The sequence below is a fragment of the Nyctibius grandis genome, chromosome 6, assembly GCF_013368605.1.
Source record: "Nyctibius grandis isolate bNycGra1 chromosome 6, bNycGra1.pri, whole genome shotgun sequence".
Classification (NCBI taxonomy): domain Eukaryota; kingdom Metazoa; phylum Chordata; class Aves; order Nyctibiiformes; family Nyctibiidae; genus Nyctibius; species Nyctibius grandis.
The window spans coordinates 49,275,172-49,300,559 of record NC_090663.1 but is presented as its reverse complement, the minus strand read 5'-3'; the positions used below and the strand labels follow the sequence as shown (position 1 = coordinate 49,300,559).

General features: G+C 40.0%; 1 protein-coding gene across 2 annotated transcripts in view; it reads left to right on the top strand.

The window, feature by feature from the left end:
• RAPGEF2 (Rap guanine nucleotide exchange factor 2) overlaps positions 1 to 25,388 on the top strand; it is a 204,947-nt gene that overhangs the window by 50,749 nt on the left and 128,810 nt on the right. For both annotated transcript variants that reach the window (XM_068402614.1, XM_068402613.1), the window contains exons 2-3: positions 15,057 to 15,127; positions 18,583 to 18,639. In XM_068402614.1, coding sequence (XP_068258715.1) covers positions 15,057 to 15,127; positions 18,583 to 18,639 — 128 coding nt within the window. The remainder of the gene's footprint in view (positions 1 to 15,056; positions 15,128 to 18,582; positions 18,640 to 25,388) is intronic.

Below are 25,388 nucleotides of genomic sequence, written 5' to 3'. Positions count from 1 at the left end.
TTGTGGGTGTTTCCCCATTTGACTTGAAAGTTTCTTAGGTGGTTGGTGTTCTGCTTCAAAGAGTGCAAAAAAGAAAAAAAGAGTGTCTCCAGTAGGCCCATCTGAGATATGGAAATTGATTCATCCCCAAGTGATATTTAAAAAAAACCCCAAAAATTCAGGTACCTTTCAGAATCCTACCGTTGCTCATAGGAAGGAAAAAAAGCCCCAAAAGATAAACATTTGGAGTTATTAAATGCAGCCTCTGTTTCAGGAAGTACTTGAGCTAACAAATTCAGGCTTGGAGATTATTCTGTGGAAAGTACTTTAGCATTTTCCTCATGTTTGCCTCCTTTGCACAGAGGATTAATCCCAGCTCTGGGAGGATGTGACCACTAGCAGCTTTTGAGATGAATTTTTGGGTGAGGATTGATTTGAAATGCAAATATGTACTTCAGTGTGATCATTTGCCTGATACTCTGGGAATAATTTTCATATGACCTACTGTTTATGCTTCAAGTAAGATTAATATCAGTTGGAAGAAATGGTCTGAAATATGCTGCTGTAAATTCAGCTGCTCCCCAAAAAAATAAATGAATGTGATTCTTTGCTCTCTTCGTTTAAAACATGAAAGCTTTTGTTTAAAGTATAAGCTGAACTAAGAGGAGTTTTATGTTTGAATGTTGGAAAAATTGTATCTGTCTAAATGAATCTTAATGCTTTGTTTAAACGCATGAATATAAAAGACACATATCAGGGTATAAACCTTTGAAATAAGTTGTGGTATAATCTTTTCTCCCCCTTCCTCATACGTTTATTGTATCTGCAATTTTTTTGATTCATAAATGTAAAGCAACTGAGCAACATGATTTTTCTTAATTAGAAACAAAACAGTCCAAAGCAAAAAGGAACAGTGCAGTTTTAGTACAGCAAATACCTGCTGTTGTCTTGGTGGTTGGAAAGGCAGACTTTATTTTTGTTTGTTTTGTTTTGTGTTTTTGCTTTGGTTGGTTGTAAGCCAGCAGTGTAAAATGGTTGTAGGCCAGCCATAGAAAATAACTCACTGTATTTTCTGTTGATTATAGTACTACTGAGATATTTCTGTTGCAACTTCTGGCAGAGCACAGTTTCCAACGTGTGCTGGTTTCTTTTGTTTCTGGATGTGAGTTGTCATGGTAATAAGCCAGCGAGCTGCAGCGCAGAGCTCCTCGCTGGCTCAACCCCAGGTTGGTGGTGGCTGTTTGCAACAGGTAACCTCTGGAGAGGGTGATCAGGGTCTCCCCCGGCATCGGGGGCTTCTAGAAAATCCCAGTTTACAAAGTGGAGAAGGCCCTGATGCTCTGGGTGATTCTGGAAATGAGCGTGTTGCTGGCTGGGTTGGGATTGAATTGTTCTTGAACTGATTTTTCTCAACCGGAGTGTGAGGTTTGTGTTTCTGGGTTGTTTTTGGTTTGGGGTTTTTTTGCTTGGCAAGGGAAAAATGCAACAAGCAGAGGGTGGAGTGTGATGAAGTTCAGCACTTGGGACAGTGCTGAAAGCCCCCTCCCCCTGGTGATTCATTGCTGGGCTTCTCTGTCCCAAAGGCACAATGAGGCCAGTTCCAAGGTCTTTGTTTTAATAAGGTAAAATGCTGGTATTCCTGAGAAGTTAGATGAAATGTGAGCAGTTGGGACCATTACAGCTTCAGGTGCAGCCAGATGATCACCGGTGATTGTGCAGAGATGGCTTACCAGGTACTCCTTCATCAGCCAAACAACATTGCCACCTTAGCCTGTTACTAAATTCACAAAGCTTGTTTGCAATGGAAAGCTTAAAATGTCCACATGAGCAGTTATTGCAGATCAGTTGACAAATGACAGCTCTTTAGTGTCACTGTGACTTGTTTGCTCATGATTTGTAATATCTGCCCCATTGAACAAATCTGGTACGCTACGAAGACCAGTATACTACAAAGTGTGCGTCGTTGGGATTTTTTTTAATGATCACAACCTTTTTAGTGATGCATTTGAAGAAGGAATACTGTGTACCTGTAGTTACCACTTGGCTATGATGTTGAAGTACCGTGACCTAGGCTTTACAGAAATTAAGGTTTTTCAAAAAATAGATTGCCGTTGCCCAGTACAAGGAAAACTGTATGAAGATTTTATCTAGGCCAAGTCTGGACTGATGTGCTTCTTTCATGACAATTTGTTTGACTGGTTTATTTATGGCTAAGTTGTCTGGACTACAGTCCTTGTGCTTAAACTGGTATCATGGATGTTAACTCTGGCTTCTTTGAAACCTGTAGCCTAATTAAGCATTCTAAAAAAACCCACCACCAGCAAAACTATCTGAGAGTTATCATATCTTAATCTTGCTCTGACAGCTTTTGGGGAATCCTCCAAGCACAGGTAACTGCTAACCCTATTTTTAGTAGGCAACCCTACCTGATATAATGTAGTCTCCTTTTCCTGGCCACCCTGGTTGCTCTTCCTGATGTCATTCTCTAGGCTGAGGTCCTATAAAATGCTTCTATCATCACAACTTGGTGCCAACTAGGTGTTACTTTTTGGCTGTTTACTCCAGGACATTTCTGTGTCACTTCGTTTTCCCTGTTTGGTTCTTTGTTCCTGATGGATTTTTTTTTTTTTTTTTTTTTAAGAAACAAATTTCTTTATGTAAAAGCTGCCAATCATTATAGTCCTCTGTATTTGGATAAACTTACATAAAACTCATCTCTGCTACAAGTAGTTGTTTAAAAATACATCCTACTGTATTTAGTAGCTGATATATTTGTTAGCACAAGACTGATTTTCATTTAGTAGGAGATTGAGTCTTAATCCATATAGCTAATAGAAAACATGGGACAAATAACAGACTGTCTCAAAAAAATGTGGGAGACTCCTTAGCATTACCAAAAAAAAAAAGACTAGGAAAAACTCCTAGGAACTGGCATAACTCTGCAACAAAAGATGTGAATGTTTGTGCAATGAATGTGAAAATACATAGAGCAGATTTAATACAAGCTTCCGACTGTTGGCTATAAATATTGAAAAGGCGCGAAAAGGCACTTATATATATTTTTAATGGTGAATAGCTTCAATGCTTTTCATAATTAGGGACTGTGTAGTCAGTAGGAGAGATCTTTTGTAGCAAAACCATTTTGTTTGCATTTGGACATGCGACCAACATTTGGATTTTTGACTACAGAACTTAGGCTTTTGTGTTAAGCATTTAATTGTCTGACTTCTGAGAGTCTGGAAAGCAGAAAAGAAATTCATGGTGCTACCCTGTAATTTTCTATGCTCATTAGTTTGTTCACTGACTTCAACGAGATGGCAGGCTTTAATTTCCCGTCTACCCTTTCCACATTTATCCCCATCTTATGGGACGATTATAATCATGCATGCCTTAATTTCTTCACTTTTTGCTGCTAAAAGCTTTATGTCCAGCAGGGTATGTTGAATCAATTGTACTAATCTTTAACTGGTGTTAAAAGTCTGTTAGTGTGGGTGAGTCATTGAACCTTCCAACTCCTTTTTATACATTTGAGCAGGTTTTGCTGGCAAGATTGATAACCAAAAACTGGTTATATTATTATGTGTAAATCTGTGAGGTATTACATGGAAGTAGAGGTTTTTAACCCACTTCCCATTAGAAAAAAAATTCTAAATTCAAAAAATAAACCTGTAATGAAATTGTCTTTTGAGGGAAGCTCATTTAGAAAGAAAATAATTCACAAAACAAAATATATTTGAAAGACAGGAAGGCTGATGTAAGTACCCATTGAAAGATCGTGTTTCTCCACAACTATTTTACTATGATCCTGTGGTGTTTCTCCAGCCTCTGAGGCAGTAATGCAGTTGAAGTCTTTGGAGAAGCATATTTTTGTTCTGTTCTGGGACAACTCCCAATTAAGACAAACCAGGAAAATGGGCTTTCTCCTTTTTCTTTGAGGTTTTGGAGTTGTTCCTGATTAGCTTCATGTGCGGGTACTTCAGTTCCAGATTAAAATGGCCTGTTCCTCCTGTTCCTAATCCAGTTTAAAAATTCCACCCATAACCCAGAACAAATGTCCCCACCCTCCCCACAGTGGAGCTAAAAATAACAATTTTTGTGTGTTAACAAGTCTTAACAAGGTCAATATAATTTCCATATTCCTTTCCCACTGCCTAGCTGAAGCAGAGGAAGTGAAGACTTGGGTTGGCTTGATAGCCTGTAAACTCCCCTTCTGATGAAGGCCGTTTCCCAAGCTTAGTCATGCCTGGTTGCTATGCAGTAATATTTTGTCATGGATTTCCTGAAATATAATGCATGTTAGTTGAGTCAAATTCACACAGGTTAAAGATGATAAAATTTTTCAGAACTTTAGTGGCCACTAACACATTTGGCTGAAGTTCAGATAATTAATTTGGCATTTGATGGCTCTAATAGACCTTTAAGTTCAAAAGTTGCCTTTAGACCCAATCACCTGTTTGGAATATGAGTAAGAAGGTATTTATTTTTAGAAACTCCTCAGTTTCAAATTCTCTCATTATTGTCTTGGAGAGCTATGGTTTTGAGGTAAGCCAAGCTATTGCCTGGAACAGGCAGTTTATGGAGAGGTAGACTAGGCTGGTGGATGGCAAACTGGGGACAGCAAAGCTACTCTGCTACAATCAGTTGCCTTCCTACCCGTGTACCTGGCTTTGCTGCCCACCTGTTTCCAACACTACTCATTCTTGCTTCGCACCCCTCCACTTTTTACATTTTTCCTGTGCCAAGCAAAAGAAAAGGAAGAAATTATAATGGAAGTGTGATGTGATGGATGGTGCTTATTGGAGAAACTTTGCTGAGTTGAGTCGCCTTGAATGTGTCATGAACTTTGAGTTTCCAGGCTTTTGCAGCTTGTCTGAGAGCTGATGGTACTGCTCCTTGGGAAGGGAAGGGCTGCGTTGGGCTGGATGGTGACTCAATAGACCTGGCTTGCCCTTGTCAGGAAAACAGGAGGTCCCACAGGGGTAGAGAAGGGCAAATGGGATCTGAAACTGTGCTAAATGTGGTTAATGAACAGGACAGGAACCTCAATCCTGCTGTGAGATCATTGCAAAGGGTAGTGTCACCTCATTCTGTAGGCTTCTGTTTGAAGAACCAGACTTCAGTATTAAAAATGTCATTTGGCTAAATGAAATGCTAATCGATCGTTACGCAAAACTGGTAGACCAAGCTTTGCACCTAGACTATGCTTAGAAACTGAATGTATTAAAAATTAGCAGTTTTATTGTTCAGGAATGAACTTTTATTAGTCTTTGATAGCTTACAGTTTTTTATGTACTTCAAAATAGGCTGATATAAAGGAAATAGCTGTTTCAGGTAAATTTACAAAAGTAAATTACATAATCTATATTCATCCTTAAAATATGGCCCATGGTATTTCATTCACAAAAGTACCAATCTGCGCCATTTGATGTATGTAATTTCACTTAAATATTTCATTTATATCTGTGTAGCTGCCAACTCAGCATCGAGTCCATAAATTGTTTCCTGTAACTTTAGCTTTATTTTTTTTTAAGCCATGGATTTCTCTGTACACTAGTAAGAACGGGTTGCAGAAAAAACGCTGTGGTAGTTTACAGTGAAGTTAAAAAGAATACTTTATCTTAAATTATAGTGTAATATGTTGGGTTCTGGCAGGCTTCCCATGTGGCAGCCCCCCCCCCCCTGAATATGAAGGTCCTGATGTAAGAAAAAGAATGTCAAAAATTTGTAGTACATGACAAATACGTCATTTTAATCTCTTCACAAATTAGTCTTGGTATGGCTCACTGATAAGCGTGTACATACCTGGGCATGCTCCTGCAGAGCAGCTGTGGGTGAGTTTAGGTTTTTTTCCACCACTAGGAAGCTGGAGGTGAAGATGAATACTTCATCTTCCTGTGTGCGTGGCAGGGATTTTGGTATCAGCAGTACTGGATTTTTTTTTTTTTTTGGTCATGGTGTATGTTGTTTTTTGTGGTTTTGCTCTTGTCTTTTGGCAGCTTAATGTTTACAAGATATGAGCTCACCATTAGGGTAAGGTCTTACCTTTGGAGATAGGTTTGGCTGGGATAACTGATGTGGCTTCCCCCCCCACCTGCACTGCCTTTCCTTCAGAGGTTGCTGTCTCTGAAGGCAGTAACTTGTGTCATCTCCTGAGCTGCTGTTGGTGAGAGCTTGGCATGTTAGTGTGAACCAGATGTGAACAAACCTACTTAGGAGCAGACATGTCTCTTCTGTGGACACGGAAATTTCTGTTTAAGCCAGGTGGGATTGATGTTGCTGTAGTCCAGCCTGTTTCTTTTGGTGATGCTGGGACTGCTTTGGCCTCGGTGAGCCAGTACAGGCAGCCAGCCAGGCAGGTGCTAAATCAATGCTAGAGGAAAAAAAACAAAGAAAATATAAATGCTTGGTAGAGCTACCTGAGTGGCTGAGGGTCAAGTGATTTCAGGTGCTGGAGGCAAGAATATGAAGGGGAAAAAGTCAGGATCCTGCTGCTATAAAGAAAGAGAGGCAGGATTTCAGTAATCTGGGTTTGGATTGTGACTTCATTCCTCACTAGGAGGAAAAACTTGGCATTGCTGCTCTTGTTAGTATATCACAATTTGGGGAAAAAAAGCATTAAAATACTTGAAGAGAAAAGGGAGGTTCCACTTCGAGCTAAAATAACTGTTTAGTCAGATGTACCGAAACAACAAATGCCTCCCTTCCTGCCAGCGGTTTCATGGTCTGTTTACACCCATCGAAGGCTTCGAGGTCCCACCTTCTCCCCACCGCATGAGCCATTGCCTCTGCGACCCCAGCGCTGGACCTCCTAGGTCTCATGCTGCCAAGGGAGAAGCTGAAGTTGGGTCCCTGGGAGTGGGTGCTTGTCCTGGGGCCAGGGAGGTGGCAGGAGCACAGCGGGGAGGGACCAGGTGGCACCTCCCGTTTTCACAACCTGAAACCTGGGCTTGGGGTGGGGTCTGGAGCTGGTGGGTGTGATGGGAGCGGGTGCACCCACCCACCTTCACCCTCACCCTTGAGGCCTGGTGCTCCTCCCCCCCGCTGTGTGCTGCTGGTGGTTGGCTGAACATGAGCTAAAGATGAGTTATTTTAATGAAGATCAGCCTTTCAAAACCTGCTGTACGCTCAGTAGGCAGGTCTTTTTCAGCCTAAGGTGAATATCAAGTACTTTGGAAAGATCCTTTTTTTTTTCCCTTTGTCCGAGACAGTGAATTAAGGAATTAGCTTCTATTTTATTTTTACCCTTTGATTTAAAATAAACCAAACTATTATAAGATGAAAGCTTCTCTCCGCTTGTTTGCCACTTCACAGAAATGAGTGAATTTCTCACTAAGAGAGCAATTAATTTCTTAGCTCAGCATTTTGCTTTTTAACTGTGGCAAGGCTGAGTAGTTGAGTTGGGCCTGTAGTTTCACACCTTAGTGCAACCAGGGCTGAAACCAGTGTATGTCTGCGATTTTTAGAGAGACTTAACTTTTTCAGCCCAAAGTAGCAAATTTTCACGTCTCTATCACTTTACTGAAGTAAAAATTTCTTCATTAAGCTAGTATGAATTTGAGGCCAACATTCTGGTTTGGGTTTGTCTGGTTTGTGTAACTGGCATTGCCAAATATGTTTGAAACACAAATGAAATGGATAGAAATGTCTGGGCATAAACATATGCAGATTTTTATTAGGATGAAGAGAACAGAGGTAAGGTTGCAGACTGCTGTGTTTCTACAGATCTAATTGAAGTACAGTCAGGACTTTAAACTGAGCCAGCTGACACTATGGAAATAGATTAAGAAATAACACTGAATTAAACAAATTTTGGGCTACTTCACACATGCAACCCAAGCATATGACTTTGCAGTACAAATTTAAGTGTAGATTAGATTTCAGTTTTTTAGCCTTCATTTAACTAAGAATATGCTTTAAAAACTGTGCTAATTTGTGCTTTACATTTGATTTTTGGTTTTGGAGTTTCCACTGAGATGTTTTTTCAAGCTGTTGCCACAATCTGTGTAGAACTTGATTCCTGTAGCAAGGTCAGCTGAGCCTTTGCATTGCTTTTGCAGTCATCCTCATTCAGTTCTGCTGGATGGATAAAACTAGAAAGCAGAAAGTTGGTGGTTCCTCCGTGCTTTTGTATAAGTAGTTCTTACTTTAGCAGAATATTTAACCAGTTGTATCAGTGATGATTAGCTTTGCCTCTCCTGATTTTTGTAAGCTGTTAAAAGTTTTAATTTAAAAAAAATAAAGGGAGAAACTGTATGTACAGAATGACTTTTTCTGGAGTTTTGATGGCTCAGTCTGCCACCTTGTGGGAATTGGCGTCTGTGTAGTGTAAAAACAACAACAACAAAAACATCAGACTGCTGCTGTCACCTGCATGCTTTTATGTATTCTGTGGGTTAGTTAAAAGCAGCTTGCAGGGATACTGCAAACTAGCAGAAAGGTTCGTGTAAGTCACAGTGGGGTGGAATTTAGCTGCTGCTTTAAGGTTTTGCTCAACTAACCGGCATAAATCAGATAGGCAGGTTATGTCCTTCTTGAAAGACGAAGTTCTTTTCCTGAGAATTTTAATGTTTTAGCTTTTTGGCAAATGTCTAGAATATCGAAATTAAAAACTTTCATAGCTTACATGCCTAAGTTTATGTCCACACATTATTTTTATGAAATGGCTTTTATTAAACCATCATTTCGAGCATTCAGAATCTGTTTTAGGATTTTACAATGCTTTGCACAAATATTTCTGAAGGACTCTATCATTCCATTAATTCACTTTTAATTAAGAAGTTGAAACAGCTGTTTACATTTGATAATTAGTATGTTTGCTAAGTAAGCAAAGCATGTTTTTTCCTGAGATAAATGGAAAACTGAAGTGACCTAATGACAATAACTTGATACTCTGATTTTATTTATTTTTTCAAATTGCTTTCCTACTCTTTAATGCTGCAGATGGACTGGAAGTGTGCACTGCCTACTGACAGTATATGAAAATATATTCAGCTCTTTTGACTCTCCTGTAGTTTTCTGTACCTTGCACCATTATGGAGAGTTTAATTGAAAGCAATGATACTGGTTGTTATTTATATTTCAGTGCCCAGCTTTTGGTGGTAGAGGGAGCTCTTTCCTGCTAGACAGCCTCTGCAAAGGTACAGCTCAAAGAACCAGCTGCAGCACACTTTTCCTGAACAGTTGTCTGATTTAATGCCAGTGTGCATCAGCTGCAGTGTTATAATGACTATTTGCTTTGATAGAACCCCACTGCCTCAAGCACCGGTCTGTCTTCTTGCTGCTTTTTTTTTTTTTTTGGCAAATCAAAAGAAACACCTTAGTTATCTCTGTGATGTCCTCAACTTCCTAAAGGGATCTGAGGGCCCAATATGCAGAGCTGACCCCCATCACAGGGTGGTCTGCAGCCTGCCTGGAGCCCGAATCAGGGATATCACCAGGAAACTCCCCAACCTGGTGAAGGCCACAGACTACTACCCCCTGCTGATCTTCCAGACAGGTGGGGAAGAAGCTGCATCCCGTAGTCTGAGGGGGATGAAGAAAGACTACAAGGCCCTAGGACGGTTGGTGAAAGAGTCTGGAGCACAAGTTGTTTTCTCCTCCCTCCTTCCATTTTCAGGTGATGATGTGGGATGGAACAGTAGGATTCTCTCTATTAACGCCTGGCTACGAGACTGGTGCTACAGGCAGGGCTTTGGGTTCTTTGATAATGGCTGGTTTTATAAGACACCAGGCGTGACAGTGATACGTGGGAAAGGTTTATGTCGTAGGGGCAAAAGGGTTCTGGGACAGGAATTAGCAGGGCTCATTCGGAGAGCTTTAAACTAGATTCGAAGGGGGATGGGGTGGTAGCTGGGCTTGCACCACTGGGGCAACGCTCTAGTGTTGAGGTAGACCAGGAGGCCTCCCATCCCCCTGGGGTGAAATCCGTGTGCCCAGCTCACTCCCTGAAATGCCTGTACACCAATGCACGCAGCATGGGGAATAAGCAGGAGGAGTTAGAAATCCGTGTTCGGTCGGGGGGCTATGATCTAGTGGCAATTACAGAGACTTGGTGGGACGCCTCGCATGACTGGAATGTGGTAATGGATGGCTATGTCCTGTTCAGGAAAGACAGGCCACTAAGGAGAGGTGGTGGAGTTGCTCTTTATGTGAGTGAGCAGCTAGAATGTACTGAGTTCTGTCCAGGGGCAGATCAGGAGCGAGTTGAGAGTTTGTGTGTGCGAATTAAGGGGCAGGCTGGCAGGGGTGATACTGTTGTGGGTGTCTATTACAGGCCACCGGATCAGGATGAGGAGGGTGATGAGGCCTTCTACAGGCAGCTGAGAGCAGTCTCGCAATTACAGGGCCTGGTTGTTGTGGGGGATTTCAAGTACCCTGACATTTGCTGGGAGGCCTACTCAGCCAGCCATCCCCAGTCCAGGAGGTTCCTCCAGTGCATTGATGATAACTTTCTGATGCAAATGGTGGATGAGCCAACTAGGAGAGGAGCGCTGCTGGATCTTATCCTCACTAACAAGGAGGGTCTGGTTGAAGAGGTGAAGGTTGAGGGCAGCCTTGGTTGTAGTGACCATGAGATGGTAGAGTTCAGGATCTCATGTGGCAGGAACAGAATAGGTAGCAGAATCACAACCCTGGACTTCAGGAGGGCCAACTTTGGCCTTTTCAAGCAATTGCTAGGGGAAATCCCATGGGACAGGGTACTAGAAGGTAAGGGGGCCCAAGATAGTTGGTTAGCATTCAAGGACTGCTGCTTCCGAGCTCAAGATCAGAGCATCCCAACAGGTAGGAAGTCGAGGAAGGGTACCAGGAGACCTGCATGGTTAAACAGGGAACTGCTGGGCAAACTCAAGTGGAAGAAGAGGGTGTACAGATCGTGGAAGGAGGGGCTGGCCACTTGGGAGGAATATAAGTCTGTTGTCAGAGGATGTAGGGAGGCAACTAGGAAAGCTAAGGCCTCCTTGGAATTAAACCTTGCAAGAGAGGTCAAGGACAACAGAAAGGGCTTCTTCAAATACATTGCAGGTAAAGCCAACACTAGAGGCAATGTAGGCCCACTGATGAATGAGGTGGGTGCCCTGGAGACAGAGGATAAAAAGAAGGCGGAGTTACTGAATGCCTTCTTTGCCTCTGTCTATACTGTTGGAGGCTGTCCTGAGGAGCCCCGGACCCCTGAGGCCTCAGAAGAAGTCAGGATAGAGGAGGAATCTGTCTTGGTTGATGAGGACTGGGTCAGGGACCAATTAAGCAACCTGGACGTCCATAAATCCATGGGCCCTGATGGGATGCACCCGCGGGTGCTGAGGGAGCTGGCGGAAGTCATTGCTAGGCCACTCTCCATCATCTTTGCTAAGTTGTGGGCAACGGGAGAGGTGCCTGAGGACTGGAGGAAAGCGAATGTCACTCCAGTCTTCAAAAAGGGCAAGAAGGAGGACCCCGGTAACTATAGACTGGTCAGCCTCACCTCCATCCCCGGAAAGTTGATGGAGCAACTTGTTCTTGGTGCTGTCTCTAGGCACATCAAGGATAGGGGGATCATTAGGGGCACTCAGCATGGCTTCACCAAGGGGAAGTCATGCTTAACCAACTTGATAGCCTTTTATGAGGATGCTACCCGGTGGATAGATGATGGTAAAGCTGTGGATGTGGTCTATCTTGATTTCAGTAAAGCGTTTGACACGGTCTCCCACAGCATCCTCGCAGCTAAACTGGGGAAGTGTGGTCTGGATGATCGGGTAGTGAGGTGGATTGTGAACTGGCTGAAGGAAAGAAGCCAGAGAGTAGTGGTCAGTGGGACTGAGTCCAGTTGGAGGTCTGTGTCTAGCGGAGTCCCACAAGGGTCGGTTCTGGGACCAGTTCTATTCAATATATTCATTAATGACTTGGATGAGGGATTAGAGTGCGCTGTCAGCAAGTTCGCTGATGACACAAAACTGGGAGGAGTGGCTGACACACCGGAAGGCTGCGCAGCCATTCAGAGGGACCTGGACAGGCTGGAGAGTTGGGCGGGGAGAAATTTAATGAAATATAACAAGGGCAAGTGTAGAGTCCTGCATCTGGGCAAGAACAACCCCATGTACCAGTACAAGTTGGGGGCAGACCTGTTGGAGACCAGCATAGGGGAAAGGGACCTGGGGGTCCTAGTGGACAGCAGGATGACCATGAGCCAGCAGTGTGCCCTTGTGGCCAAGAAGGCCAATGGCATCCTGGGGTGTATTAGAAGGGGTGTGGTTAGCAGGTCAAGAGAGGTTCTCCTCCCCCTCTACTCTGCCCTGGTGAGGCCGCATCTGGAGTATTGTGTCCAGTTCTGGGCCCCTCAGTTCAAGAAGGACAGGGAACTGCTAGAGAGAGTCCAGCGCAGAGCACGAAGATGATTAAGGGAGTGGAACATCTCCCTTATGAGGAGAGGCTGAGGGAGCTGGGTCTCTTTAGCTTGGAGAAGAGGAGACTGAGGGGTGACCTCATTAATGTTTATAAATATGTAAAGGGCGAGTGTCAAGAGAATGGAGCCAGGCTCTTCTCAGTGACATCCCTTGACAGGACAAGGGGCAATGGGTGCAAGCTGGAACACAGGGGGTTCCACTTAAATTTGAGGAAAAACTACTTTACGGTGAGGGTGACTGAACACTGGAACAGGCTGCCCAGAGAGGTTGTGGAGTCTCCTTCTCTGGAGACATTCAAAACCCGCCTGGACGCGTTCCTGTGTGATATGGTCTAGGTAATATTGCCCTGGCAGGGGGATTGGACTAGATGATCTTTCGAGGTCCCTTCCAATCCCTAACATTCTGTGATTCTGTGTGATTCTGTAACTTTGTTTCATGTATTGCTGCAGCTAGCAGCCATGATGGGAGCACAATAAAGGTTTGTTTAGGGTTTTTTTTTTCTTCCCACTCTCCTTTTTTAGATCTCCAGGTGCAGATTTGAGAGGCAAGGAGCTCCACCATCTGCAGTTCCTGGTGTGGGGACCTATGGGATGTTGTATTTGGAAATATTTGACAAGTATGCTTGTATTTTGAAGACAGATCATTTATTTTTTAAAGTATTCACTAAATTTATGTTGTCTGTTCCTTGTGAAACTGACCAGAATAACATCCTTCAGTGATTAAATGCCTTCCCCTTGCTTTGAGTCACTTCAGCTGCATTCCTCAAGTAACATAACCTGTGTTCTTTACTGCTTTGTACATCTGCAGGGTTCATGTCACCCAGTAGTTTTGGAAACCAAATGTCCATGGATCCCTTTTACCATGCACTTCCACTTTTAGTTCTGTGGGTCCCTGTAAGCCAGAATCTTTAATTGTTTTTTATTCATCTGTGAATCCTTTACTGCACATAAAATCTGTGACACTCGAGAGAAACCTCAGTGCAAGCTGGTAGCAGAAGGTTATTCTCCTTTTGTTCTGTGTCTGCTTGTTATTAGACAGGCTTGCTGGAAATGAATTACAGTAGCACCTTCTGGCCAGGCTCTTCTCCATGTAACTCTCAACTGCTACAGGCATCTGATCCGCAGTGGTCCACTCCCAGCTTCCCAGGGCAGCCAGTGGCTTGTGCGGTAGTCTGGCACGTCTGGATGAGCGGCAGCGGTGCCATGGGGACTGTTGGGCTTGTGTCTTACCCTGCTGCCGGCACAGGGCTCCCTGGAGCCTCTGCTCAACCCCAGCCTGTCTGGCAAGTGAGCAGGTCACTGACTGCGTCAGACATGCTTTCACAGCCTTTTATTAGTATTAGAAAAAGGGGGGAGGGCAAAAAGCAAGCGATTACTGTATTTTCTCTTCAAAGCCTTCTATGTACAAGGTCCCTCCATCCCAAACCATACATAATTACTTTTCTCCTTGATGTGTCCTCTGCTCATCACAGGAGGACCAAAGCCTCCAGAGGGCAAGGGAACAGAAGGACCAGAATAAAAGCGAAATATCAGTGTTTTGGCTTGTGCATTTCTTCCACTTTTTCAGTTTGAGTATTTGCTTTTTTCATTATGAGAAAAAGACGTTCTTCTATATACTGAATGAAAGATATCTATTTAGTCTTAACCATTGAGTGTAACTCCTGCTGTGTTTTCTGATATGTAGCATGGTTTAAACAAGTACAGTAATATTTCTACACTTAGTATATTTAACTAGATTTTAATTTTATTTTTCTTACTTAAATTCAAATTGTCTGTGAGACTTCAGTTTTAAAGTCTTTGCCCAAATACCACATCTAGCATTCTTTCGTTGTGTCTGAAAACTCAAGTATTTCTTTACTTCATGGTCAGTTTTAAATAAAGTTTTCTCAGTGAGCAAATCTTTCATAAACTTACAGTTTTGATGTATTTAATTACTTGAAAACATCTTCTTTCATTGAGTTATGAGAGTGTTTGGTATTGGTATTAGGTTATTCTCAACTTTCTGTCAGCCTCAGCTAGTGGTTGCAAGCCACTGCTCTGATTTTCAATGGATTATGGATAATACGTTGTCTCTTAACTAGCATGTTTAAAAAAAATGGATGATGAAACAGCATCAAATCCATGAGCCAAGTTAAATCACCCTAGAAGTTGTGGGCTGCACTGAAGTCTTAAGTGCTGTAGTGATTTTAAGCATAACATTAGCAAACCCTCTGGATTGACATCTGAAGGGTATACAATTTTAGAAAAACTTATGTACAGTGAGGAATTTTGTTAGACTGTTTTGTATTTTTTTTCTTTCCCCTGAATACAAAAATACTAATTCCCATGAGCTTGCTTTGTGGACTAAATGAAGGTGTTTGGGTGTGTTGGCATCGGGAAGCAGGACAGTGGTAGTTGCAAAGTGGCTCACTGGAATTCTGGACCAGACTTGTTTCCTGGACATGAGTAATGAGAGCAAAAGCAGAAAGGTTTCTGTGTTTGTATTTTCCAATGTGGACATAGCATCATTCTTCCCCACGTCAGGTTCCAACATATAATCAAAGGTATTCATGCGACCTGGCTTTAGCCTCTTGTAAATGTGTTATTTCAAATATCTCTGCTGCCCCTATTAGGATAGCTCTGAATGCTTTGTAAAAACAGTATTTTAACAGCTTGTACCAAACTGACGATCCTAATAATGTTTTCCTTATGTTTGTAGGATTTGGAGATTGTGTATTCCTATTTACATGGAATGGAAGCCTTGTCTAATCTGAGAGAGCATCAGCTAAGGTATGATACTTTATCATTAAAAACATATACATTAATGCACTAATCACTGCATCTGTTTCTTCCTTTCTTGTCCTAACAGATTCTCCTTGTATGTATGCATGTGTGTATCCCTATTTGCTCCTCCCAATTTCTATTATGGATGTTTGTTTTCTTTTCAAACTTTCAGACTAGAAGTAAATGCTTTACATACAGAATAAAAGTTCCAGTCCTGAATGAAAGTCCATACGTAATCCAAATCATTTATATAATGTAATAATCATGATAGCAGAGTCTGTTATTCAGCTTTTGTTTCAATTTGTGCTTGCTTTTATGAAGAAGTTTTGGACAAATTATGCACTACGTGTGCAAATGATAGTAAAAAGTTACTAAGAAATGTCATCCACAGATTTTTTTTTTTTATTAAAATGCTTCATGAGTCAAATTCAAGTAAAAACTTTCAGATGAACTATTTTGTGTAAAGACTTGTGTTGTTTTGGTTGTCCTCACATAAACAGCTTCTAAGGGTATTGGACATGGGTGTGAGTCTGGCAGACACAGGAGGAGGCCAGCACATCTCCTGTATGCTCCATGGGGAGAGAAGGTGAATTACTATTATTTTGCATTCTGGGGTTTGCCAACATTTGCCACACCTGAAGATGCTGAAGCGACTTTGACTTGATTAATGCTGGTTCAGGTTCTAATTTCTAGCCTCTTGCTTCGTCACTTTGTCAGAGTCCACATTCCCAAGTGAATATTCTGTAATTTGGAGAAGATAAAAGGTGAGGTTTTCTTTCTCCCGAAGTGCTCAAGACACATTTTGCAATGTGAATGTTGATTTCAAACTAGTCTCTGTAATTATTTCTGCTGTGGAAGGAGGCCATGATCACATTCGGTTAAAGTATTTTGTGTTAGCTATTGTATGCAAGGCTTCTAGCACTTCCAGTTTTGCATAGCTGGAGTTGAACTGATGTTAGCTTGTTTACAAAGATCAAAGCATGCACATATGGTTGTGTGGTATGTTGTTGTGTGCTTCTTGGCTTCCTGTGCAGAATGAGCTTCTTGCTGAGGAATGTGTGGAACTTGGGTTTGCTCTCCCAGCACAGTGAATTCCTAGAAGAGAGCTTCTGTTTACAGTACCATACATGGAAAAGGCTGGGCTCCTGGCAGATGTGGGACAGAAAGCTTTTATAGTATCCTTTAGGATACAACATTTCTCGTGGTGGTGGGAGGCCACAAAAACCTCTGAGATACATTAAAAACTAGTGTATTAAATATAGCCTCTAGAAGTGGATAACTTACCTTATGGCTTGCTGATGATCTCATCTGGAATTTATTACATTTTTTTAGGAAGTGGACAAAGATCACATTCGAACAAAAATTAGACACCAGTGTTGACCAGAACTAATTCAATTTTTTTAAATATTTGAGGAAGCGATCTATTTTGTACTGCTTGGTCACTGTAATTTCTAACTGTTCCAGTTTAACACAAGAATTGAAACACTTGGCTACCTTCTGTAAGAGGCATTTTCTCCCCTGTTACTATCCTTAACAGGACCAAAACGCTGTAAAACTCAGATAGTGCCATGGGTGAACTTGCGTGACTTTATAGGAATGTACTTCCTTTTGCTCCCAATTCAGAGGGGAACAAAACTTGCTTGTTAAAGTGATTCTGTTTCCTATAACCCCTACTCTTAGATGGCTCATTGCCCAGCATCATTTCAGACCAGTAGGGCACAGACTATCCTTGAGCAGTATTTTAATTTTCAAATCTGACTGCTAGCAATGACTTTTTTTCTGGTGTCTTCTCACCATTAATCTCATGTCTGCTCTCCCCTCTCTCGAAACAGAGAGTCGGAGAGAGAAGGTGAGGACCCAGGAGGTGGAAGCAGACAGTAGCTTTTCAGTGTCTGTAAAAGATTTTGGCAAGACCTGACTGTATGATGGGGAGCAGTGTCTGAAAGAGAAAAGGTTCTGTCGTTCAAAAAGTTTTTTGCTGTACCAGGAAGCAAGATTTTTCATTAGCTGAAATTGGTATATAATACATAATACTTAATTATATACAATACAGAAATTGTCTATAAGAAAAGTTCTCAAAGATGGTCCAAAGAGTAGATCTAAAATACTATGGCAGGGGAAAGGCTGTGGGAGTAAAACTTGACTTTTTTTTTTTGAGCAAACAGAATTAAGTTCTTCATTTTCTATTAAAAATTTATGAATTATCGAAGTACCGCAATAAGCCTACCGCTTCTGGACAGAAAAAGCATTGTTTCTTAGTGGACTCAATTAATAAGTCAAGTCCTGAAAGAGATGAGTGCTAAGGTAACTTTTGTAGCAGCTGGTTGGCTGTTGAAATGAATGATTTAGGAAGCAATGGGAAATGGCAATAAGAAGCCTTTTAAAAGTCACATCAAACTCAGATCAGTTCTTCCAGGCCTCAGATTAACTTTTTTGAGACTTGTTACCTGAACAGGAGTTCTTGAGCACTTTTGACCACTTAGGATATCATTGCAGGCAGCCGGTCATTGCTACGCTGAGGTTCTGATGACTGATCCTGCAAGGAATGAGAATTTCTTTCCCAAATTTAAATGTAGTTCCTCATTTGAATGTTCACATGAGCCTCTTAGGCAAATCTCTGACTGTCTGTTAAATAGCCTTGGTGTTCGCAGTCTGCTTCAGAGCCATAGAAAGTCCAAGGGAAGTGGTGGGGTTTGTTTCTTTCCCACCCCCTCAATAACTTACAGGGTCCATTTCCATAAGACAATAGACAGAAATGGCATGTTGTTCTTTTACACCAAGTTAACATTGGATATCCTGATACCTGGTAAGTTCTAGTATAGTTGCTCTCTATTATGCCACATTTGTCAGGCAGACAGTGAATGCGAAAGTGCTTTAATCCTCCCCTCTAGACAGAGGATTTTCCTGCACGAAATTCTCTCTGCTTTGAGCCCTCTCGGATTTCAGCATTAAAATTTTCTGGTAATTTTTAAGTTGCTGAGTTGTAGCAAAATGAGAAGCATCGATTTACCATGCAATATAATTTCTTGTTTTATCTGTTGGGCTTGACTTGAAAAAGGAAGCAATTTGTATATCGTGGTATCTCTGATTAGTGTTAAATATCATAAATTTCCATCCATTTCTAAAATTCTGAATTGTTTCCTTGTAAAGCAACTTACTTTTATCACATCATTTTGTAAAATGATATCAGTATCATTTTATATGTTTTATAGATGTAGTTGTGCCCATAAAAAAAAATTTCTAATGTCCTGAATCAAATCTGATCTTGGATGAACTAATAACTTTAGTGCTTAGATGTTACAATGTATTCTCTTAAATTAAAAATCAGCTTAGATTTAAATTGATGGTTAGTTTCTGCAAGTGCTGGAGGCAAATGTGGAAATGCTGACTAATTTTAGAAAGTGGAGTCTTTGTGACACTGGTAGGAATAATTAAAAATTATTTCTTTCCTTCTCTTTTAGACTGATGTGTGAAACTGTTAGATATGAAAGGCATGAAGCAAATGAAGTTCTGTACTAGTAAGTATTTCTGCTTCCTTTCTTATGATGTTTGAAGAACTAATTCATTCTAGAGTGTGTTAAGGACAGTGTTTAATGCCAACTCCCTTGCCCAGTGCACAATCTGTAAACATAAATGAGCCACTTCGTTTTCATTGTCAAACAGTGCAGAAATGTGCTGGTGCCAGGGAAGGAGCTAATAGTGACTCTTGCTTGGTGAAGTGTGGTGTATTAATTTGTATCCACTGAGATTATATAGAATTAGGGAATGTGGGATGTCTTTGCATCAGCATAAGTTGTCATGTAGTCTCATATCGATTTTGTCAAAGTAGTAGCGACCAGCTTTTCGTGCCAGAGGCGCCAAATCAACATATCTAACACGGCTTATAATTAGCAGAGTTGTGATCTAATGTCAGCTCAGGTTTACAGTGAGATCTGAGAATTGCAATTGCTTAATTTATGCAAGCAACTTATTAAAACAATAGGTTTATTGGATTTTCACTTACTGCAGCTAAACCAGATTCTAAATGGAGATTTTTCTGGGTTGTCTGGTGTCATTTGGACATTTGTGCATGCAAAGAATGCACCTGTATGCCTTATTTTGTACATGTGTATTTTTTCCTATATTGACCATCAGGAAGATGTGATTGAACAAACTGTAGTGCTAAGCCTTGACCATTCAGTGAAGTCACATTAATGTCTAATGAAACCCAGTAATCGGTTATGTACGGGAAATGCACAAGGTCAAAATCTATAGGTAGATAAGATAATTTTAATTAGACCAATATAATCTTTATTCATTTTACAGACTAATTTGCTAGTGACCATTGTGCTGGTGATTTGTCCTTTTCTAGGCAGTTGGTTTGTGTCCGTTATGTGTACTAGAGTTTTTGTTTAGACCCAATATCTTGGCTCGTTCTAACTGTTGGTTTGAATTTGAATTATATACTGAATGATCAAGGCTGCTAGTTATGCATATGTTCAAGGCAGGCAAAAGTTACCAGGAAATAAGTACCTGAGAAAATACAACGCACAACAGAAAATTGTGAAGTCTGGGTTAACTTGAAGTGCTTTTTTGCCATTCTTTTGTACTGATTTCTTTTGTCACTCCTTTCATGTGACTTCATCTTCACTTTGGTTGTTTGCCTGTCATTCCTGTTTACTTGCTTCCTGACATTTTTTTTCCCCCATGATTTATTCAGTAAATTTAATGGGCAGTTTGGCAGTTTCTGGATATAGATGCTAATGCAAAATGTGCTCGCTCTAGCATTTCACATCTCTGATTTAATGTTTAATGGGCTAAACCTGAAAGTTTAAAAAAAATTTCAAAATTCAATACTTTGAAGCCAGAAATATATGTTCTGTTACTCTGAGTTGTAGCTTTAAATTTTATTTTAATGAACAATTTGAGATCTACTCAATAAGAAAATCCCATGGAACCTGCAGTCTAATTCCAGTATTCTATTTTTAGGATAATAAACTTGAAGGAATCCTTTTTTTTTTTTTTGTTTCACAAACTCAGCATATGTATTGAAGATGTATTCTTCTAAAAAACAGAATTCCAGTTTTACAATATACACATTTGGAGAAATTCTTCGAGTACTCCAGGAGAGAAGCAATGTGATAGCCAGGTTAGAAACAAGCTGCTTGGTTATGAGCTATAGGAAATGAACTTGGAGCATACAACCTGGTCACTTTTTATTGACCATGCCAGAGTTTATCACTTGGAGCTCTTATTTTGGTCATGAAGGCTAAGGTTTTTAAAAAAAGCTTTAAATTTGAGCTCTAAGTTACAACTTTTTTTTTTTTTTTCCCCAGTGATGGTATGACTTGCATTGAAATCTGAAATTGGGTGCTAATCTTCAGTGTTCATTAGAAAAATCTATTAAAATAGCTGCAACTGTTGGAGCTGTTAATTGACCTGTGTGTGTGACCTCCCTGAGGCACAACTTAATGTCTCAATGCAGATAAGCTAAATCTTTATCCCTAGATGCTAACATGAAAACTTAATACCATTGCTCTGTTTATTTGCTCAAATTTTTTTCATTGTGAAAATTTTGTTCATACCTGCTGTACTTATAAAAAGGTAAATTTTTATTGCATGTATGCCATGCTAAAAATAATTACCTGCATTCAGTGCAAATATAGTCATTTTCTTATCCTCCATTTTTTAAAAAAAGTTTTTAATTTTCATAGTATCTTTATAGAATTTTTTTTTTTATGGCCTAAGGGATAAAATGGAGCACGTTGTTTAAAATTGGCTCATCTCATCTGCATTTATTTTACTATCAATGGGTACACATGGTAGTGACAAATTCTCAAACCCTATGGCCATCTCACTGTTTAAATGGAAACTGGGTTATTAAAAGTGGCAGTTCAGCTCAAGTTATTCTTCATTTGCCAGTCATCCTACTACTTCCATTTGATAGGAGGTTAACAATAAAAGGGCTTAAAACCCGCAAGGCAAAATTTCAGAATTGAGGTTTACTTGACACGCATACCTAGGGTTTTTTACCTGCTACCTTTATTCAAATCTGCTTAAAGATCTCACTTTAAAAAATATTTAGTTTGCTCACTTGTTATATATTTTATCAGTAGTTCAAAGAAAAATAAATAGTTCTTTTTTTCGTATCTGCATAATAGTAATTCTTGACATTTCCAATGGTTAAGTTTCTAATTAGCATTTTCTTTGGAAACTAAAGTTTTACCAGATTTGTAGAGGAAGTGTGTACCTCTTGACAGCTGAACAAAATTTTTCAGTTCAAGATGTAAATGTTTGCTATGATGGCAGAGAGGAATCTTTGGCAATAAATGTTTTGCTTATAGGCAAATGAATATGTCTCTCGTAAAAGAAGCACCTCTTTTTCCCCCCTCATCAGTCATACAGGGGCTGTATGTGGTTTTCAGCCATGCTGGTTGATATTTCTGTCTGTATGCATCAGAGGTGTTTGGCTTACTCTTTCTGTAAAGAAGTCTTGTATGTCTTTAAGCTTCCCTTATTTTCTAACTTAGCTGTGCTTATAACATTTTTAAAGCATACAAAGGAAACTCCAACCCAAGTTATTGTAAAGTCAAGTGTGTTGTAGTTTTTTAGAGAACCTCCCAATGAGGGCCTGATAGGTTATATACTTCTACCTCCCACATGTCCCTTCCCAGAAGATTGCAAGACGTGTATTTTGGATTTAAGCTCTTATCAGTAGCAAATTTCTCAGTCTGTAGAGCGTTAGTAGCATGCTAGTTGTTTTGATTGCGTTGATTCTTAGAAAAGGACAAATGTTTAAAGAGGAGTAGTTATCTCTTGGACATCTTGAACTGAATTTTAGAGTGTTAATGTCTATGGTTGGAAAAAGCTCTTGTCTAATGTCAACATGTTTGTGTCCTTTTATGTCATTCAGCTGTGCAGCCTCCTGTGCTGTAACTAAATTCATTGTTTTCAGAGGACTATTGTCAAACAAATGTAGAAAGCATACATATAAATTGGAGATGGGAGAGAAAAAATATTATGTGTAAAATTGAGTTATCACTACAGAGAATGTCCACAGCTGAAGTGAGAAATAAGTCTTTTAGTTTCTAAATTACTGACTGTAGTAGGCAGGATGTGTAATAAATAGCCATATTTGTACAATTATGTTTTCGCTTGCTTTCTTCCTCATTCTTCACTTGTCATACAATCTGGGATGAAAACCATGCACTTGTGTTAAGACTGTAGTGCTTATATGAGGGGGCGAGGGCTGGGGAGAAGGATGAGAAGTGGAGAAGGCTACAAAAAGGCTGAAGATACATCATTTCAATTTCAGCTGGTCTTTCAGGATATTTCCATGTTTAGAAGCAAATTCGCAGGTCCAGTAGCTGTAATATCACTATCCTGTCTTAGCCAAGTTTTCTGAGTTACATCACTGTGGCAAGTCACAAGACCTAACATACTTGTTTCGGGCTAGCCATGCGGCCTTCTCCAGAGCTGGCTTGGCCCAGCCGTTGAAGCCTGAAACAAATGAAATCTGGAAAGGAAATAAAGTAGCACGACTTTTTGGTTGCTACTAAAATACTTATGGTTTTCTTAGATGAAAATGCTTGCGTCTTTCGTGAGGTAGAGCAGAATGTTTGAAAAATGCTGGAGGATATTGGCTTTGCATAGCTGTGGGACAGGTTGCGTTAGAGGATCACCTGAAGGCACTGAGGAGATGGGCTGGGGACAGCCACTGGCAGGGACCTTGCAGAGCTTCCTCAGGAGAATGCCCTTCCCAGGGAGGAGATGTGCTGTCATCTGTCCATGTATGGTGCATTACACAAAGTCAAGTAGGGATTTTGGATGTAGCTGTAAAGCACCTGGGTGTGTCTTAGCTAGATAGCTAAGCCGTAGGGTTTTTTTCAGCTGTAGGTCTATGCAATTAATATAGAGTAGTTCTGTGCAAGGACAGGTGAGAAATAGATCTATGATTAGTCTTTAAGAGCAGGAATCTGAGAGTCAAACTTTAAGTCCTACAATAAAAGTGACATTTAGTGAATGCATGGTTCTTTCACAGTACGGTATTGCCCCCAAGACCCTCAGGAGGATAGAAGCAGTGCGTACAAAACAACAAAAACTGATGCCAAAGTCGCTGTGTGCTTCTGCATAGCCTGACTTAATTGTGCGATGAAGTGTGACATAAATGAGCTAAAAGCTGCTGCTTTAGCTAGTGGTGCGTGATTTTTAAACAGAACAGCTCTTCAGAGACCACCTCACTGAAATTTGTCTTCCGACACACACATCTGTGTTATGAAGGACTGCTTTTATGTTCTGTAGGTGTTCAAGAAGTTTTATGATAGTGGTATCATAAAACCAAGTTATTCTGTATAGATAGGGTATATGTGATCTATAGCTGTATATGTTTATACTGTATAGATGTAAAACTTAAAACCTAAAACATGACAGAAAGGTATTGCTAGAGAAATGTATGAGGATCAAGCCAATGTTTCCACTAGTGATATTCTGAGTTATCAGTAAAATTATTCTCTTGTATTCTTTAATACTTTACTTTTAACCAGAATTTCTCATTTTTGGACAGGATACACCTGTTCACAGAGGCTTGGGTCACATTTCTGCATTTACTGTCTTTGTTTACTGAATGTTCTTGACTTCAGAGAGCCCCTATAAAAGATTTCTTCCTTGGTTTTATAGAAATATGAGACAATGAAAATTATTTAAAACGCTCTGAATAAACAGTTAACTCAGAATATGTCTGTTTGAAGCATCTCTTTGGGTCAGCATCCTAATTTTCAGGTAGACCTCTGCAGTCAATATATATTCATTCTGCTTGTGCATCCATGGATTTATGTGGAAGTCATGCAGCAGCATATTTAATAATACAAAGAACTGCTGCAGCAGGGCTGGTCTCTTCTGTTTTTTTTTTTTTCTTCTCCTTAAAGCATTCCTAAAGGTGTATTGCACCTTCTGATAGTCGGACAGTTGCCAAAGTAGCGTTGGGATACTGCCAGTTCTGCACTGCAGTAAATCAGGAATCTGAATTTATACATTGTGTTGTGGTTACATTTTCTGTGGGGAATTTCTTAGGCAATATGTATTATTAAAACAAATACATTCAAGGACTTGGCAGCTGGCTCTGTATAAGAACAGACTGAATCAAGGCTTCTTAATAGTGTCAGTGATCAATGTTGCAGTCTGTTGGCTTTGCATTGCCAGTTTCAAATTTCTGTGTTATTGTTTGACCTGATTTTTGAGACCACTTTGAATGAAGACTAAGGTTTTGAAGAGATATTAATTTGCACCTTCCTTACAGTAAATGTTTCACTAAAGGCTATCATATTTTTGTTGTTGTAATTTTGAGAAAAAAAGCATTGATTTTGGAGAAATATTAGAAAGGTGTAAGATTTAATAGCAGAATTGTCTGTCTTGATTCACCTCAGAGTATTTGGATGAAGATCATTTTATTTTACTACTTCTGTCACTGTTTTCCTGATGATTTAGGAATTCCTCTTCTGATATCAAGGGCTGATTCACTGTACAAGTTTAATACCAAGACTTCAATGACAATAGGTCGATTAGCTTGCATATTTATATTTGCATAATTTTATTGATTGCCTGTTTAATCAGCTGTCTTAGACTGACACTCTGCAATAATCTCTGATTTGATTGAATTTTCTGTTTTAATTTACTGATTTTATTTCGGAAGTGGAAAAGAATACCAATAAATGAAATAATCTCAAGAACAACATGCTTCTGATTATTTGTTTTATATATACTGAATTGTTTCCTGTGGTTCCTTCTTTATTTCCCACGCTTGCTACCAGGAGACAAGACATCAGTTTTCATCTTGTGTCCATTAATAAAAGATAACCATGGACATCAGTTGAAATATGCAATTTTAAGATGACTTTTTATTGAAAATTAGAAGTTCTGAATTCTGAGTTGTCAGTGTTATTACTGAATATGTTTAAGACTGAATATGTATAAGATATTTTCTTACATTCAGAGTAAAGATTAGGAGTAAGAATAAACATAACTTTAATGTATTGATCTAAAAAAAAGTATTTGGAAATTTTGTGTGGCTGATGCAAGAAGTACTCAATCTGTTTTACTTCTATGTTTGGGATATACTTCTTAATGTCTTCAAGAGCATCTAAAATGCTCTGGCAGACATCAGGTAACTGCTTAACTAGCTTATTAAGGAAGATTATAGGCAGTGCTGACAATGTGAGTAAATGGTTTTCTGATTATTGTGAGTGTTACAACAATACAGTGCTAGTGGGCAGGATCTTCAGGCAACGAGATG